At 41.6% G+C, this 13,700-nt stretch overlaps 2 protein-coding genes across 3 annotated transcripts in view; one reads left to right on the forward strand and one right to left on the reverse strand.

The window, feature by feature from the left end:
• The window catches only part of zdhhc3a (zinc finger DHHC-type palmitoyltransferase 3a), a 20,800-nt gene extending 11,950 nt beyond the window's left edge, over positions 1-8,850 (reverse strand). For both annotated transcript variants that reach the window (XM_054782873.1, XM_054782874.1), the window contains exons 1-6: positions 8,659-8,850; positions 7,221-7,616; positions 5,739-5,863; positions 5,191-5,287; positions 4,956-5,037; positions 3,475-3,605 (exon numbers count right to left, since the gene is read on the reverse strand). In XM_054782873.1, the coding sequence (XP_054638848.1) occupies positions 3,475-3,605; positions 4,956-5,037; positions 5,191-5,287; positions 5,739-5,863; positions 7,221-7,556 (771 nt within the window). In that variant the 5' untranslated portion in view covers positions 7,557-7,616; positions 8,659-8,850. The remainder of the gene's footprint in view (positions 1-3,474; positions 3,606-4,955; positions 5,038-5,190; positions 5,288-5,738; positions 5,864-7,220; positions 7,617-8,658) is intronic.
• Positions 8,851-10,309: 1,459 nt separating this feature from the next.
• mc2r (melanocortin 2 receptor) lies at positions 10,310-13,650 on the forward strand. The gene is made up of 3 exons (XM_054782133.1): positions 10,310-10,451; positions 10,862-11,608; positions 12,982-13,650. The coding sequence occupies exons 2-3, from the start codon at positions 11,259-11,261 to the stop codon at positions 13,544-13,546; spliced, it is 915 nt and encodes a 304-aa protein (XP_054638108.1). The 5' UTR covers positions 10,310-10,451; positions 10,862-11,258; the 3' UTR covers positions 13,547-13,650.
• The last annotated feature ends 50 nt before the right edge of the window (positions 13,651-13,700 follow it).

Below are 13,700 nucleotides of genomic sequence, written 5' to 3' on the forward strand. Positions count from 1 at the left end.
GTAAAAAACACGTGATTAGCATATACCCGTAAATGCCTTTCAAAGTCCATCACAAAAACCGATGGGCATGCGGCTGCAAACCCTACACGTGTGCTGTGTCACATAGGGTTGCCAACACCCGTACTGAGCCGACAAGGGACGCACTTTGTCCTGTATTGCCGTCAGGTTAGGGTTTTACACTTCATTTGACAGCTTGACACAGACTACACCAATCCATGCCACTCCCTCATCAATCCTATTGCTCTTCCACTGTTCTTCCATTTTTCTTTACACTTGCTTAACTGTCACTGGTGGCAGCTAGCTAGCTAGAGTTATCCGCCCAGCCTCTGGTCTTCGGACTCCAGCCGACTTTTTAGCAGCACAGTGACATTTCGTTTTTAAAAGAAACAAGCAATGTGGTTAGCTGGGAGCTCGTTTTTGTCCCACGGAGAAGTGGATATCACGTTCATGCGGTCCGGACTACGTCAACAATGTAGCTATAGTCAAAATACTAATGATGTCTTCTTCTCCAAACACTATTTGTTTCAAGAACATAAAGCCTTATGATGGTGATACTATCACAGGGGTCTCCTAGCTCGCCAGAGAATGTTTGCTTCAACTCTTAGTAGTGTTTTATTACAAGTGTTGCATTCAGACTTGAAGCCTTTATATAATGACACATGAGCACAAAACAGCATAAAGAGTGTTTTTGGAGGAGATGTGCGTGTTAAATAAAGTAGTGTACAATTGAAATGTTACCAGTCAGAAATAAAAGACAAATAGCTGACAGCTCTAACAGTCATGACAGTAGGACACCCCCGCACCCTCCACAATATATTTATTCTCTTTTTAAACCTAAGCACCACACATTTCTATTTCATAAATAGATTTATTGCTATTATTTTATTCTCTACATTTTCTTCTTTTCAACTAAAAACTAAGTGACTGAACAATTTATTTCCCATGCATTGATATTACTCCAAAACATGCATCAAATTAAATTCAGGTTTGTATCAGATAGTACAAAAATCCTTTCACACACATATTGTAAGGGGCAATTTTATTTTGTAATAACTGCCTATTTGGAATTGTCTAACGGCGGCCCTTGCCAATACCACTCCTCAGAAATACATTGAAAAATCTACAGTTAATCCATGTGATCGGTATCGACCAATCTCACGCGTGGATGATCGGTATCGGAATCGCCAGCATAAAACCCTGATCGGAGCATCCCTACTATTAACTATTATTCCGGCAACTGCATCACTTATTTCAGGGCTTTAACTTGCTGTAGTCAAACCTAGCAGATGTTAAGCATGCATGTGTACACTGTGACAATTAGCATGACGGTCATAGCAAATGCACAAAAATGGGCAATAACCATTTTCTGAAGACGCACAGGTCAGTTTGAAGGTGCAGGCCGAGCTGTGGGCCATCTATGGCCCCCAGGACTTACTTTGGACACCCGTGACTGAGACAGTAATGTTATTTGTTCCTGAAAAAGCTTGTGAAAAAAAACAAAAGCTATTCCTGATGAGTGAAAAATGCTGCATTGGTTTTATTGCCTGTGGCTAGTCTGCACTTTTTTGTTTCTTAGCTGAGGAATAATACTCCATGTTCATAATTTATTCAAGTGCTATTTTGTTTACTGAGACTTGATACTGCATTTATTTATGAATTCTTTTTATTGTTGTGTGTGCTTGTGTTTTTTTTCTTAACAGAGACAGGGACTATTTGTTATTCTTTTATGTTATGATTTTAATTTAAGTGCAATTTTTACTTAAAGAGACTGAGAGTCCATTTTATTTTAATGGGGGGTGGGGGAGGAGAGAGAGAGAGAGAGAGAGAGAGAGAGAGAGAGAGAGAGAGAGAGATTGTGTTTTTTTGTTGAATATGCTGTTTCATTTATTTGACTGAAAAGCTCTTGACATTCCAATTCCAATTAGAAATTAAATGTACTCGCATTATTATGCCATATCTTATCATTCATGATAAAATGTTTTCAAAAAATTTGAGAATAATATTGTTTATTGGCAATATCTGGAGGGCAATGATTGTCCAGCCAAATGTGTTATCGTGACACACCTATGTAAAAGACATAAATACGACATAATATAGACGCACACTGGTAGTTCCTGCGGTGGCTATTGTCTCATCAATGTAACATTACTGACATTTAGTAACCAGTGTAGAATACTACATCATATCTTCTTCTGAATACCTTACAATCGTATTTTATTTCATTTCGCCATTTGTATGCTTGAAAATACGTAATATTTGCTTAAATATGCATGTTTTTTAAACTAATAATAGGCCATATTCAACCACAAAACAGCAATGACTTAATTCTTTTTTTTTTAAGCGCACAGTGGCGAGGGATTACTGTACTACAGTCCGGACCCGGACGCATTTCCACTCATCTCATTTTGACGCTGTTTCATTAAACTGCAGCTGAACACTGGCAAGGACGGACCACTAGCTTGCATCGTCTGATAGTGCTCGTAGAAGGTAGGTGTATAAACCAAACTGCTCATTTCAACACAACAGTGCAATCTAAATCCAAAAAGTCTCAAGCTATCTTACAAGAATCAAACACGGCGAAACACACCGACCCATGGCATGCAATCTAACTGTGACATGAGTACAAACTGACAGTAGGTCTGTTTGGTTGTTTTTGTGATGGCTACACGTACAGTATGTCACTTCTATGGAAGCCCATTTCCACCACTCAAAAGAACCCCAATGCTAGGTCATACTTATGACCTAGCATACTTATGACATGAAATAAAAAGTCAAAATAATGAGATAAAGTCAAAATTATGAGGAAAAAAAAGTTGGATTTATGGAGGTAAAATGTTGAAATTATGAGATAAGTCAAAATTATGAGACACAAACGCACGTGTGACGAGTGCCATGTGACAAAGGCTCCAGTGAAGAAGGTGGCACATGCGCCCTTTGTATCTCATAATTATGACTTTATCTTAGAATTTTGTCTTTTTTATTTCATAATTGTGACTCTCATAATTTTGACCTTTATCTCATAATTATGACTTTATATCTTGTACTTTTGACTTTTTATCTCAATATTGTGACTCAATTATGATTCTCATAATTTCAACTTTTTATCTCTTGACTTTTTAATCACAGTTCTGACTATTTATCTTATAATTTTGACTTTTAATCTCATAATTATGACTTACCATTGAGATATTTTTTTTCTTTCAGTGGCGGAAAGGGGCTCCCATAAAGTTCACAAGCTGTCAGTAAGCGATGGCATTGTAGCGCAAAATGGACTTGCAAAATCCGGAGAAGTTAAGTTAAGTGGGTATGAGTAAGAACTGTTTTGCTAGCAAGTTGTCTGCATTTCAACAGAGGAGAGAAATGAGACACCCAGCTGCCCACCAAGGAGTGACATTGAGCAGAGAAAGACTGACAGGGGAAAAGGGTAGAAGGTAAAACAAGGAGGACTGCTAATGAACTAAATGGGTTACTTACAGTTTCATCTGTACAGATGGAGTGGACTTGGGTGCCAAACATCACAGAGGTGAAGATAAGGAAGAGGAGGCCCTCAAAGCACAGGAGTATGAGGAGGATGACGGTTGCTGGTGGAGAGAAGGAACTGCACTCTGGGAGACGAGGATATGAAGGAAGAGGATCATATGAGATGCTGCTACACTCTACGACGGCCTCTTATTACTGGAGCGTCTGCAGATGCAGCTACATTGGCACGTATCGTTTGACATTTCAATTTAGGAGTGGCCACAAATTCAACATCACCCCTCAGTACCATATCCACTGTTGTCATGGGGAAATCTGCTGTTGGCTCAAAAAAAAAAAACAACAACCGAGAGACAAGTCAAGTTCTTTGAGAATAACGAGAGGTACAACTGAACAAAACTTGCATGCAAGATACAAATCAATACAACCTGAACAGACGGCTTCTAGAAAAAATATCTATGACTACTCATGCTAAAATGATGGGAGGGGTGATCGCTTCACAGTGAGAGCCATTATCCACAAATGGCCAAAACATGGAACAGTGGTGAACCTTCCCAGGAGCGGCCGGCCAACCAACCAAAATGACGCAGGGACAACTCATCCGAAAGGTCACAAAAGACCCCACAACAACATCCAAAGAACTGCAGGCTGGAAGAGACTCATTGCAAGTTATGGCAAATGCTTAATTGCAGTTGTTCCTGCTAAGGGGGGCCCAACCAGTTAATAGCTTTAGGGGGCAATCACTTTTTCACACAGGGTCATGTCTGATTTTTTTGAAAAGGCATTTTTGTGATGCAAATGTATTATAGTTTTTTAATGCATATTGTTTTGAGAAGCCAAACTCTTTACTTAAATGTCCCCTGCAATTAAGCGGAACTAGGTTCTTCATCACCAAAATCCGACCAGAAGTGGACTTAGGAGACCAAGTGTGGGGGGTAAGTCACTGTTGATGTAGTACACCGCTGATGGGGATGTCGTACAACTTCATGTCAAAAAATCCAAACTATCCCTAAGATCACAGCTCGGTTGATTTTGGGGGAAGAAAATGCAAAACCAGACTTTGAATTCATAAGCACCTTTTTTGAAAGTCAAAGACGAAGGAGATGATGAGGTAAGTTGGAGATTGTATGGAGGTTATTGGAGTTGTTGGGATCTGAAGCAGGTTTTTTCGGTTTTGGAGTAACAGCTGCAGTCTTGAAAAATGCACACTTCACACAAGGCGCGCGTGAAGAGTGAATGAGGCGAAGCAGAGAGGAGAGGCAGGACTGGTCCAGGGTTGGGATTGGATTTTCTGATAAGTTTGGAGATTTGAGAGATTCGGGGAGTAGAAAGAGTGTGGGAAGTGTGGAAGAGGTTCAGGTGTCGGGAGAGGTAGAGGATTCGAACATCGTCGCTTGTGGATAGCGTGGATTTTTTTCCCTTACAAACTGCATTAGAGAATTACAAGCTGATTGTAAATATGAATGTAAAACACTTACTTGTCCAGTCATCTTCAAAGCAGTAGAGAAAATGAAAAACCACCATGACTAGAGCGTGGAGAGAGACCAGTGCAATGTACATCTGGGTGGCAAAAAGAAGAGCTGCTAATAGCACTCATCCATCATACACATACTGTACATACGTACTGTACATACAACTGCATCACTCTGCAAATATCAATAAAGCATCTGCATTCTAAAGTTCTTTAAAGAAATTAAAAAGTAGCCAACTTACAGTGAAGAGCACAAAGTACTTTTGATTGTTCTCCCCAACACAGTTGTTGACCCAGGGGCAGTGGTGGTCCATCTTCCGTATGCAGCGTTTGCAAACACTAGTCACAGACGGACGTGAGTGAGCAAATTAACAAGAGCTCAGCCAGCTTTTGTAAACTTGTGGCATTTATGCGTGAAACAGTTTTGCAAATAGAAACCCCAAGTCAGGAGTACATTTCAGACTGAGACGGGGTGTCCAAAGTGCAGCCCAGGGGTCAATTGCGTTTTTTTATTTATTGGCCCGCAGCACATTCTAAAAATATAAGGTAATAACACAAAAACTTTTTAAAAAACTACAGAAAAAAAACTTGCAATTATGACTTTTCTCGTTAGATTACAACTTTTTTCTCATAATATTTTCACTTCATTCTCATACAATTACTGCTGATTTTTCCATTTTTGCTGCTGTGTGTTTTTAAGCTTTAAGAATGTGCAGTGCCCTGGGTCAAAAAAAAAACTGTCGCAGGTCACAGTTTGGACACCCCAGGCCTAGAATGTGTGGTGCCTTACCTGCAGTGGTGTGCACGGTCAGGCTTGATGCTGCAGCACTTGGGACACTTGTAGACCACTTGTCCTGGTTTCAACTGAAGGCTTTGTATGTATTCCTTTGTTGCATTGCCTTTGGGCACTGCCCCCTATAAGAAACAAACATACTTTACCATACTGCATGATAGCCTCAACACTACATGGTAAATTAATGCAAACTCATTTTCCCTACATTGACAGCACTTAAGTTGAAGAGTAACTGTAGTGATTGAAATGGATTTTACACCCATATTCAGACAGTACAAACCACAAGAAGGTGACCAGAAAAAAAACAAAAAAGGCTAGGCTATGCTAATGTTATTTAAAAAACATAACTTGCTTGCATGCCAGGAACAGGAAGATGGCGGGATATCAATGTTTCAATGCTGGAGTGGTTGAAATGGGTTGGAAAAACATGACATCACAGATTGCTTGTTAGCCTTCGGGTCGTTCCTGGCAAACTTTTTGCACTTTTCAAACGCCGGGCCGATAGGAACCACCCCCCGGCATCGCAGCAATGCTGGCGTTTCAGGTGGCTGGAAAGGTTGCATGTGTTGAACTTATTAGTCCTACCCTAAAAGTATTTTGCACCCCCATTTTTTCCAATTTGATCTTTTATTGGATTAGGGACCTGACTCACAAAGGTTTGTTACAAAAGCCAAACAATATTGTTGGTCATGCTGTGGAATAAAAAAGTACATTCAGCAATACTTTGCTTGCATTATTTTGAATGCTATTTTCAGAACCATATTCAATTCCACAAATTCATGTTTGTAACAAAAGCTTGTTATTTAAAAAAAAAAAAAAAAAAAAAAAGATTGGTATCGGATCAGATTGGCAAAACTATTTTAAAAAATCGGACCGGAAGCCAAAAAATGTGGATTGGGACGTCCCTAAAGCATTTTTTCAAATTATCGCTTATCTGAGATATTTTCCAATGTTATCGGATTTGTTGGTATGATATCATCACTCCTAATATCATCCCGATAATTATCGTGCACCCCAGATTAAAATACTATAATATAGTAGAAAATCAATCATCCCGATAATTATCGTGCACCCCAGATTAAAATACTATAATATAGTAGAAAATCAATATGGTATTACAGGCTAGGTCTTCTTCCGGATGGAATAAATCCATTCAAAAGCCTTCTCGCCAGCGCCTCACTAGCTTTCATTCCCAACAACAATGTGTGCTTTCTTCTTGAGAGCAGACATCACATTGTTCTTTTGTTTTATTTCTCCCAGTCTCTGATGATTCTTTTTCCAGTGCTGAAGTGTTTGCAAGCAGAATGCTACACTGTGTACACTTTTTAAATGTGTACGTTGTGATAGAGGGGGTCACACGCCAAACCAGGTGGTATCGATGAGGCAAGATGTCTCTTACGTGGGATGTTGGTTTTGGAAGGAACACAGTATTTTGGCAAGTAATGTACGTGAATGCTGATATCTGAGTAAGTGACTTACAGGATCAGTGCACATGGCCCTGAGGTGTGAGGCAAGAGCGAGGAAGGCCAGGGCGTTGAACAGAAGGCCGTTGACGACGCTGTACGTCAGGCTCTTGGAGGGAAGCAGCATGACAAACAGCACCACGAACTCTGCATACACAACCAACAGCCATGTAATGACAGCACAAATGATGCCGCAGGCGTCCCTGATGAACCACAGGGCAGAGGCGGAGGAGGCGGTGATGACGTCTTTGGAGACAGGGATGCGTTGCTCCGCTTGCAAGAAGCTGGACCCGGCCCAAGCGTGGTCCCGGCCGTGCTCCACATCCCTGCATCTGTGTACTGGACTCTTCATGCTTCATCTACGCTAAAAACCCTCTGCTGGTCCCACTGTGCCGTTTGGCTTCAGTCCATGCTGGGGGAGGAGCAAGAGGGACACACGTTGACTTACATTTGCTTTTCTTGAGACGTTCACTTCATTGTTCACTTCATTGTGTCATTGTGTGATGATCATTCCTGAACAAGACCCCAAGCTACTTGAACTCCTCCTCCTGAGGAAACACCTCACTCCCAACCCAAAAGGTACAAACCACCCTTTTCCAGCTGGGAACCATGACAACCCCCAGTAAACACTGAAGGTCACAGCCTTATAAATATTTTTCTGAAAGCTTTATATGCGGTTGCATCCGATTAAGTGCATTTTTAGCGGCCTCTTTTTATAAGTTTTTATATCTTTAGAATGCACAGAAAAGAGAAAGACGTGTGTTCATGTCTCACATAAGGATTGTGAATGGACAAAATTCCAAAAAAAGTGCACTTTTCCTTTAAAGGGGGTGTAAAGGTGCTGCAATGTGGCCGTTAGCGTTACAACGTACTATATCCCACCCCCTCTGATAAGCCATAACTGCTAATTGTCAATAGCTTCTCTGACACAGCCTATATGTGTATATGCCCGCTTGTGCCCGTGCACGAGTGAGTGAGTGACAGCCATTAACGCCACGCCCCCTTTTCGGGTCGAAGGACAAATCTCATTCAGTTAAACTCGTAATTGTGAAGATTTATAGACATTTATTTGTACAATGTGTTCTCTGACAACACTGTTGGTAACTTATGCTAGCAAGTGGTGGTGTTCTTAAATTTTCGGAGTGAAAAAGGTGTAATTTGGAGTAAAGGAGGGAATCACCTTTAGCAAAGTCGACACGCAGCATAAACGCAAACAAGGTAACTGACAAACGCTAATGCTACAGACATAGTGTTGCTATTTAATTCTAACCCAATTCGTCAGCGACATATTTTACTCTTCACACAGAGTCGAGGATGCCTCGCATGTTGTGCGCCACTTCTTACAGCTTAAATAAACATGTACGGAAACCTTAACGACTCAAACAATCACCAGCAAACCTGCGCCGACGTTTTAGCTTAGCTGCTAACGCTAACGAGCGAGAGTGTTCACGTACCTGTTAGCCATTTTGTCTCAACAGTCACAGCACTTCATCTGACAAAAAACTGCCACCCGGGAACACTGGTCTGCCATCACATTGCGTTGAACTACTTGATTATTTTTGTTAACTAATGTGAGCGTGTCCCTTCCACCGCATTCCTTGTTGCTTCCCAGCACCTATTTCTTCTTCTATGGTATTGAATAGCTTTGGCACACCAGGTGGATCAACTGGGCATTGCCGCCCCCACTACAGTGGATGGGAAACATAAACTATGTACTTGTAGTACTTTTAACCAGTGTTGCACAGTGACGAATACTGTACTTAAATCGTTTTTTTTATGTTTTTAGTTTACTATTTCTGTCGGTGCCGACTTCTATGTTTACTTGACAACACTATCAAAAGAAAATGGATACCTGTGTTACAGTACACTTCCAAAGAGCATCGTCGCTACTCGTTACTTTTCGTTTGGTTTCGGCAGCCAATGGCTGCAAGAAGTACTGCGATACCGCAATCCAATCAATCCAAAGAAGAACAATGTGTATGATTGATTGTTTGTTTGAAGCAGGAAATTAGGGCCTTGCTTGCAAATGCTTAATGACATTTTTTTCTAGAAATGGAGCATGGTCAATGGTAGGTAAATAAATAAATAAATAAATAAATAAATAAATAAATAAATAAATTTTCTACTGCGAGCAGTCTTTTTTTTGTTGTAACGTTCACTAGAGTCTGTTCACGCCTCGCCGTGGACCCCTGCAGGCCAAACTGTTCGCTTTTATCTTCATCCTTTTATACAATGGGACAGCAATGTTTTTCTGATTAAAACCCGGTTTTTGTTTTTAATCCGTTCCAAAAGGCCTGACGGACACCTTTTTCCGTGTAAATGTAATTAATTAGTTTCAAGGGTACATTGAAATGAACACAAAAATATAATTTGTTGAACATATTTACAGTTTTACATGCATAAAACAAAGTGAAATACATATAAATGAGGAATGAAATGGTTGAATAAACTTTTAATGTGACTTTTCCCATGAATGACTTGTTGGTGAACACAGTGATGAGTGGAGGGAGTGTGATTGTAACTTAAATCCACTTCATTTAGGAAAACCTATTGTCATAAACACTATCAGAATTCTTTTTGGCATGTTTTGCATGTAAATTCACTAGTTTTTACATTTATAAACTAAATAAAAAGAGAGACATATTTTCTTGAATCAAGTTGAATAATTTGATACATTTACACAGATTTTATGACTAGATTTAATATCATAAATCTTGGTACGCTCTAGAAAATGTGCTGTGCAGCCTTCATATTGGTCCCAAATCAGCAAATCTTTAAGAAATGGTTGCTTAAAATGGGACTTTTTTACTTTTTTGAAATGTAGTTTTTGCAGAGTAGATATATTTTCTGCGTGTGAGTCCATTCTTACATTTAGAAAGTTTAGAAACCACGTTTATTCTTAATTTAAGACAAACACATATTCATCTGTTGAAGAAGAATTCTTAAGATCAGAGTAGGGTGACCAAAAGTCTTGTTTTCCCAGGACATGTCCTGTTTTCACATCCTGTCCTGGCTGGCTTGTTTTGTTTTGTTTTTTTGCTGTGTTGCAGCCTCAGTGAAGGCAAAGCAGACTTTCAAGGCTACAACAACAGTGTTGTGTTATCACATAAACCTAAGCCGCTCTTGCTCACATCCAACCATGCAGCATTCATTCCAGCACTACAATGCTTTGACGAGGAACACGTGTCTCCAATACGGTCTTCAAACAGGATCCTTTTCACAGCCTGTTGGACAAATGTGAAACAAGGTAGGTTTGAAATGTAGTTACCTTCAAGACTTAGTCAAGAGGCTGATGTAGTTTGCGATTTATAATCAGGCTTTAAGTCCATTCCTTTCCAGTGGAAATCAAGAATTTTATTTGTTTTTACACACTAGTGAATTATTTGGCTGTAGGTTTGTTACATTCGTGTAGGGGCGTCAAACTCGTTTTCACCGTGGGCCACATCACAGTTATGGTTACACTCAGAGGGCCACTTGTAACTGCGACTATACCAATATATACCATAATGTACAATGGCCTCATGATATTGTGACACATTTGATTATTATCATTTTCACTCGTTTTACCAACAAACTAAGACTGAAAGAAGTCTTTTCAACAAGACTTTCAACATTTGAAAGTCTAATTTGCTCTGAACACATTTTCTTTTCTTTCAGGATGTAAGAATTCTGAGACTGCATGGCACTGGTCGGTTCTGATCCTGACAGATTGGCATCCAAAACAACAGCAATCCCTTGAGAACAAATGCGTGTGTGGAAAGTCTTCTGGGAATGACTTTCATGACAAGAAGGAACGAATGTTCCCTTGTGCTCCACTTGCTATCTCTTATTATCGAGGAGGACATCAACTGAGCAACTTTTCTGCAGTGTTTTACTGGGCTTTACTGAGTATTGACATTCAAACGAAGCTTTGCTGATTGAACGCAAACATTTCCAAAAACATAATTCCAGAAAACGGCGTTCACCATCTTGAGAACATCAAAGGACAATAACGGTGTCTTTAAAGCTTAAGTGCCCATCTTTGTAAACCAGATAGCCCCCATCTAGACTGACAATGAACACAACAGCAAACACGTCGGACTGCCCGGAGTTGAGCGTCCCCGCCCCGATCTTCTTCACCATCGGCGCAGTCGGTCTGATGGAGAATCTCTTGGTTGTGGTGGCCGTCATATACAACCGGAACCTCCACTCACCCATGTTCTGTTTCATGTGCAGCCTGGCGGGCTTCAACACCGTCGCCAGCCTCACTAAAACCTGCGAGAACGTGCTGCTTGTGGTTGCAGATGAGGGGCAACTGAAGAAGGAGGGCTTCTCTGAGACCAAGCTTGACGATGTGATGGACTCGCTCCTCTGTATGTCCTTTGTGGGTTCCATTTTCAGCTTCCTGGCCATTGCCGCTGACCGGTACGTACATGAACACGACAACAACGTTGAAAGCCATGATAGCATGGGGAGATTTGACACTGGTTGACCTCAACTACCATGGGATCGTAGACTCTCACATACACACTTGGGGAAAAGCTGCCTCTGTCTTGCTGGAACCAGCACTCCAAAGCTTGGCTGGGGTTGCTGGTTGTGTCCCGGTCTGGGAATCAGATCTGCGCAGGTTTGGGCTGGGTTGTGCCTGGCTTCTGGGCATGGAGCTTCTGCATGGCAGGCAAGCCACACCGACCCCAGCGGTCACTTGGATCAAGTGTGACAGCCTGCTGAAGCAAGGGCTGACATCCGCATGGAAGTTGTTGAGGAAAAAATTATTTCTTAAGAAAAGGGAACGCCTGAAATAAAGACAGGGAGTTTATTTCTTTTGCAAAAGAGGCCCCTACAAGTTTTTATACTCCATTGAGTGCTAGTGAATGACATTGTAAAAGAAAGGAGACATTCTTGCTGCCAGTCCGTCCTAAGAGAACTTACATCACAGGGTGGCTTCCTGACTGCACCGCTTATAATTCAATGTATTACATCGGAAGGGAAAAGAATCACTTCCTCGATGCCGCTTTGTCCGTGGCATGAAAAGGTAATTCTGGGATGTCAACAGATGTTTTCAGGACCCCCTACTGGTACTTACTGGGGAGGCAGCCCAATCACACAATGGTATCCTGGTTGCTCCTTCACCTGACCTGACGTAATTGAAATTACATGAAGAGACACCCTGTACTGAAATGCAACACTCAGCCCCCAGACAGCATACAGACTCAAATAACATGTGACGGACGTTATATCTGTAAACCAGAAATGTTCCCATCACAAAGGCAGTGCCAGAGCAGGAAAGTCTTCTAAATGAGTATCCCACCAGTTTTAACTTGCAGCTTTCAGTACCCGAGAAAGGGAGAGCTGGCCCAGACCCTTGTACCTGGGGTAACCTAGGGATGTAACGCTCTGCTGCCCCCCTCTGTGGGGATTAGCATATTTGGCTGCTAATGTGGGTTCTGCTCTGCCCTGCCGGTAGCAGGTCGGTATCCGTATCCAGGCTGGTGGGTCCTGGGCCAGTGGGCCTGGCCAGTGCTACCAGGCCAGTATGGCGGCCCCATCAGAACCTGGAGTTAACCCTGAGTTGAGTCTGTGGTTTTCTGTGGTCTCACATGATGTCTTGTATGATGATGGTTTGAACTCCCAAGTTTTTTTGTTTTTTTTAACTTTTGAGGCTTATTTGTTTATTTATTTACAGTTTGGGGTGCGGGACTCTGTGGGTTCCACTGTAATTAAAGCCAGATGACTTTGTACTCAGTACCTCCTAGTAGTTTTTGATGACATAAGCATTTGTTGCGGTTCCCTTGCAGGTATATCTCCATATTCCACGCACTCAGATACCACAACATCATGACAATGCGGCGAACAGCGGGCGTTTTAGGTACTATCTGGACAACATGCGGGGTGTCGGCCGTGCTCATGGTGAGGTTCTTCGATTCCAAGTTCATCATGATCTGCTTCGTTGCCTTTTTCGTCCTCTCCTTTGCCGTCATCTGCTTCCTGTACGTGTACATGTTCATGCTGGCACGCATCCACGCCAGGAAGATCGCCTCTCTGACCTCCTGTGGTGGCGAGAAAGGCCATAAGAGGTGGCGGGGTGGCGGGGTGAGAGGAGCCCTCACGCTGACCATCCTGTTTGGAGCATTTGTGGTGTGTTGGGCGCCTTTTTTCCTCCACCTTGTCATCATGGCAGTGTGCCAGACAAACCCGTACTGTGAGTGTTACAGATCACTCTTCCAGCTTCACGTGTTGCTGATGACGAGCCACGCCCTTATCGATCCTGCTATCTACGCCTTCCGCAGCACTGAGCTGAGGCACACCTTCCGGAAGATGCTACTTTGTTCAGAAGGCATACAGCCTTTATTTCAACACTAACTCCAACATGACATCTCTTATGCAGGGTGTCCCCAGAGTCTGCACGTACATAATGCATACACTACACAAAAAATCTCATTTAATAATTCATTCATTCATTAAAAAAAATAAATGCAATGATTCATTATTTAAAAAATACTACAATTAAATCATA

The sequence above is a fragment of the Dunckerocampus dactyliophorus genome, chromosome 7 (assembly GCF_027744805.1).
Source record: "Dunckerocampus dactyliophorus isolate RoL2022-P2 chromosome 7, RoL_Ddac_1.1, whole genome shotgun sequence".
Taxonomy (NCBI): Eukaryota; Metazoa; Chordata; class Actinopteri; order Syngnathiformes; family Syngnathidae; genus Dunckerocampus; species Dunckerocampus dactyliophorus.

Coding starts and splice junctions, on each gene's coding strand:
- mc2r (XM_054782133.1), top strand. CDS start 11,259: ATGAACACAACAGCAAACACGTCGGACTGCCCGGAGTTGAGCGTCCCC. Junction 11,609..12,981: donor CTGGCCATTGCCGCTGACCG/GTACGTACATGA, acceptor GTTCCCTTGCAG/GTATATCTCCATATTCCACG.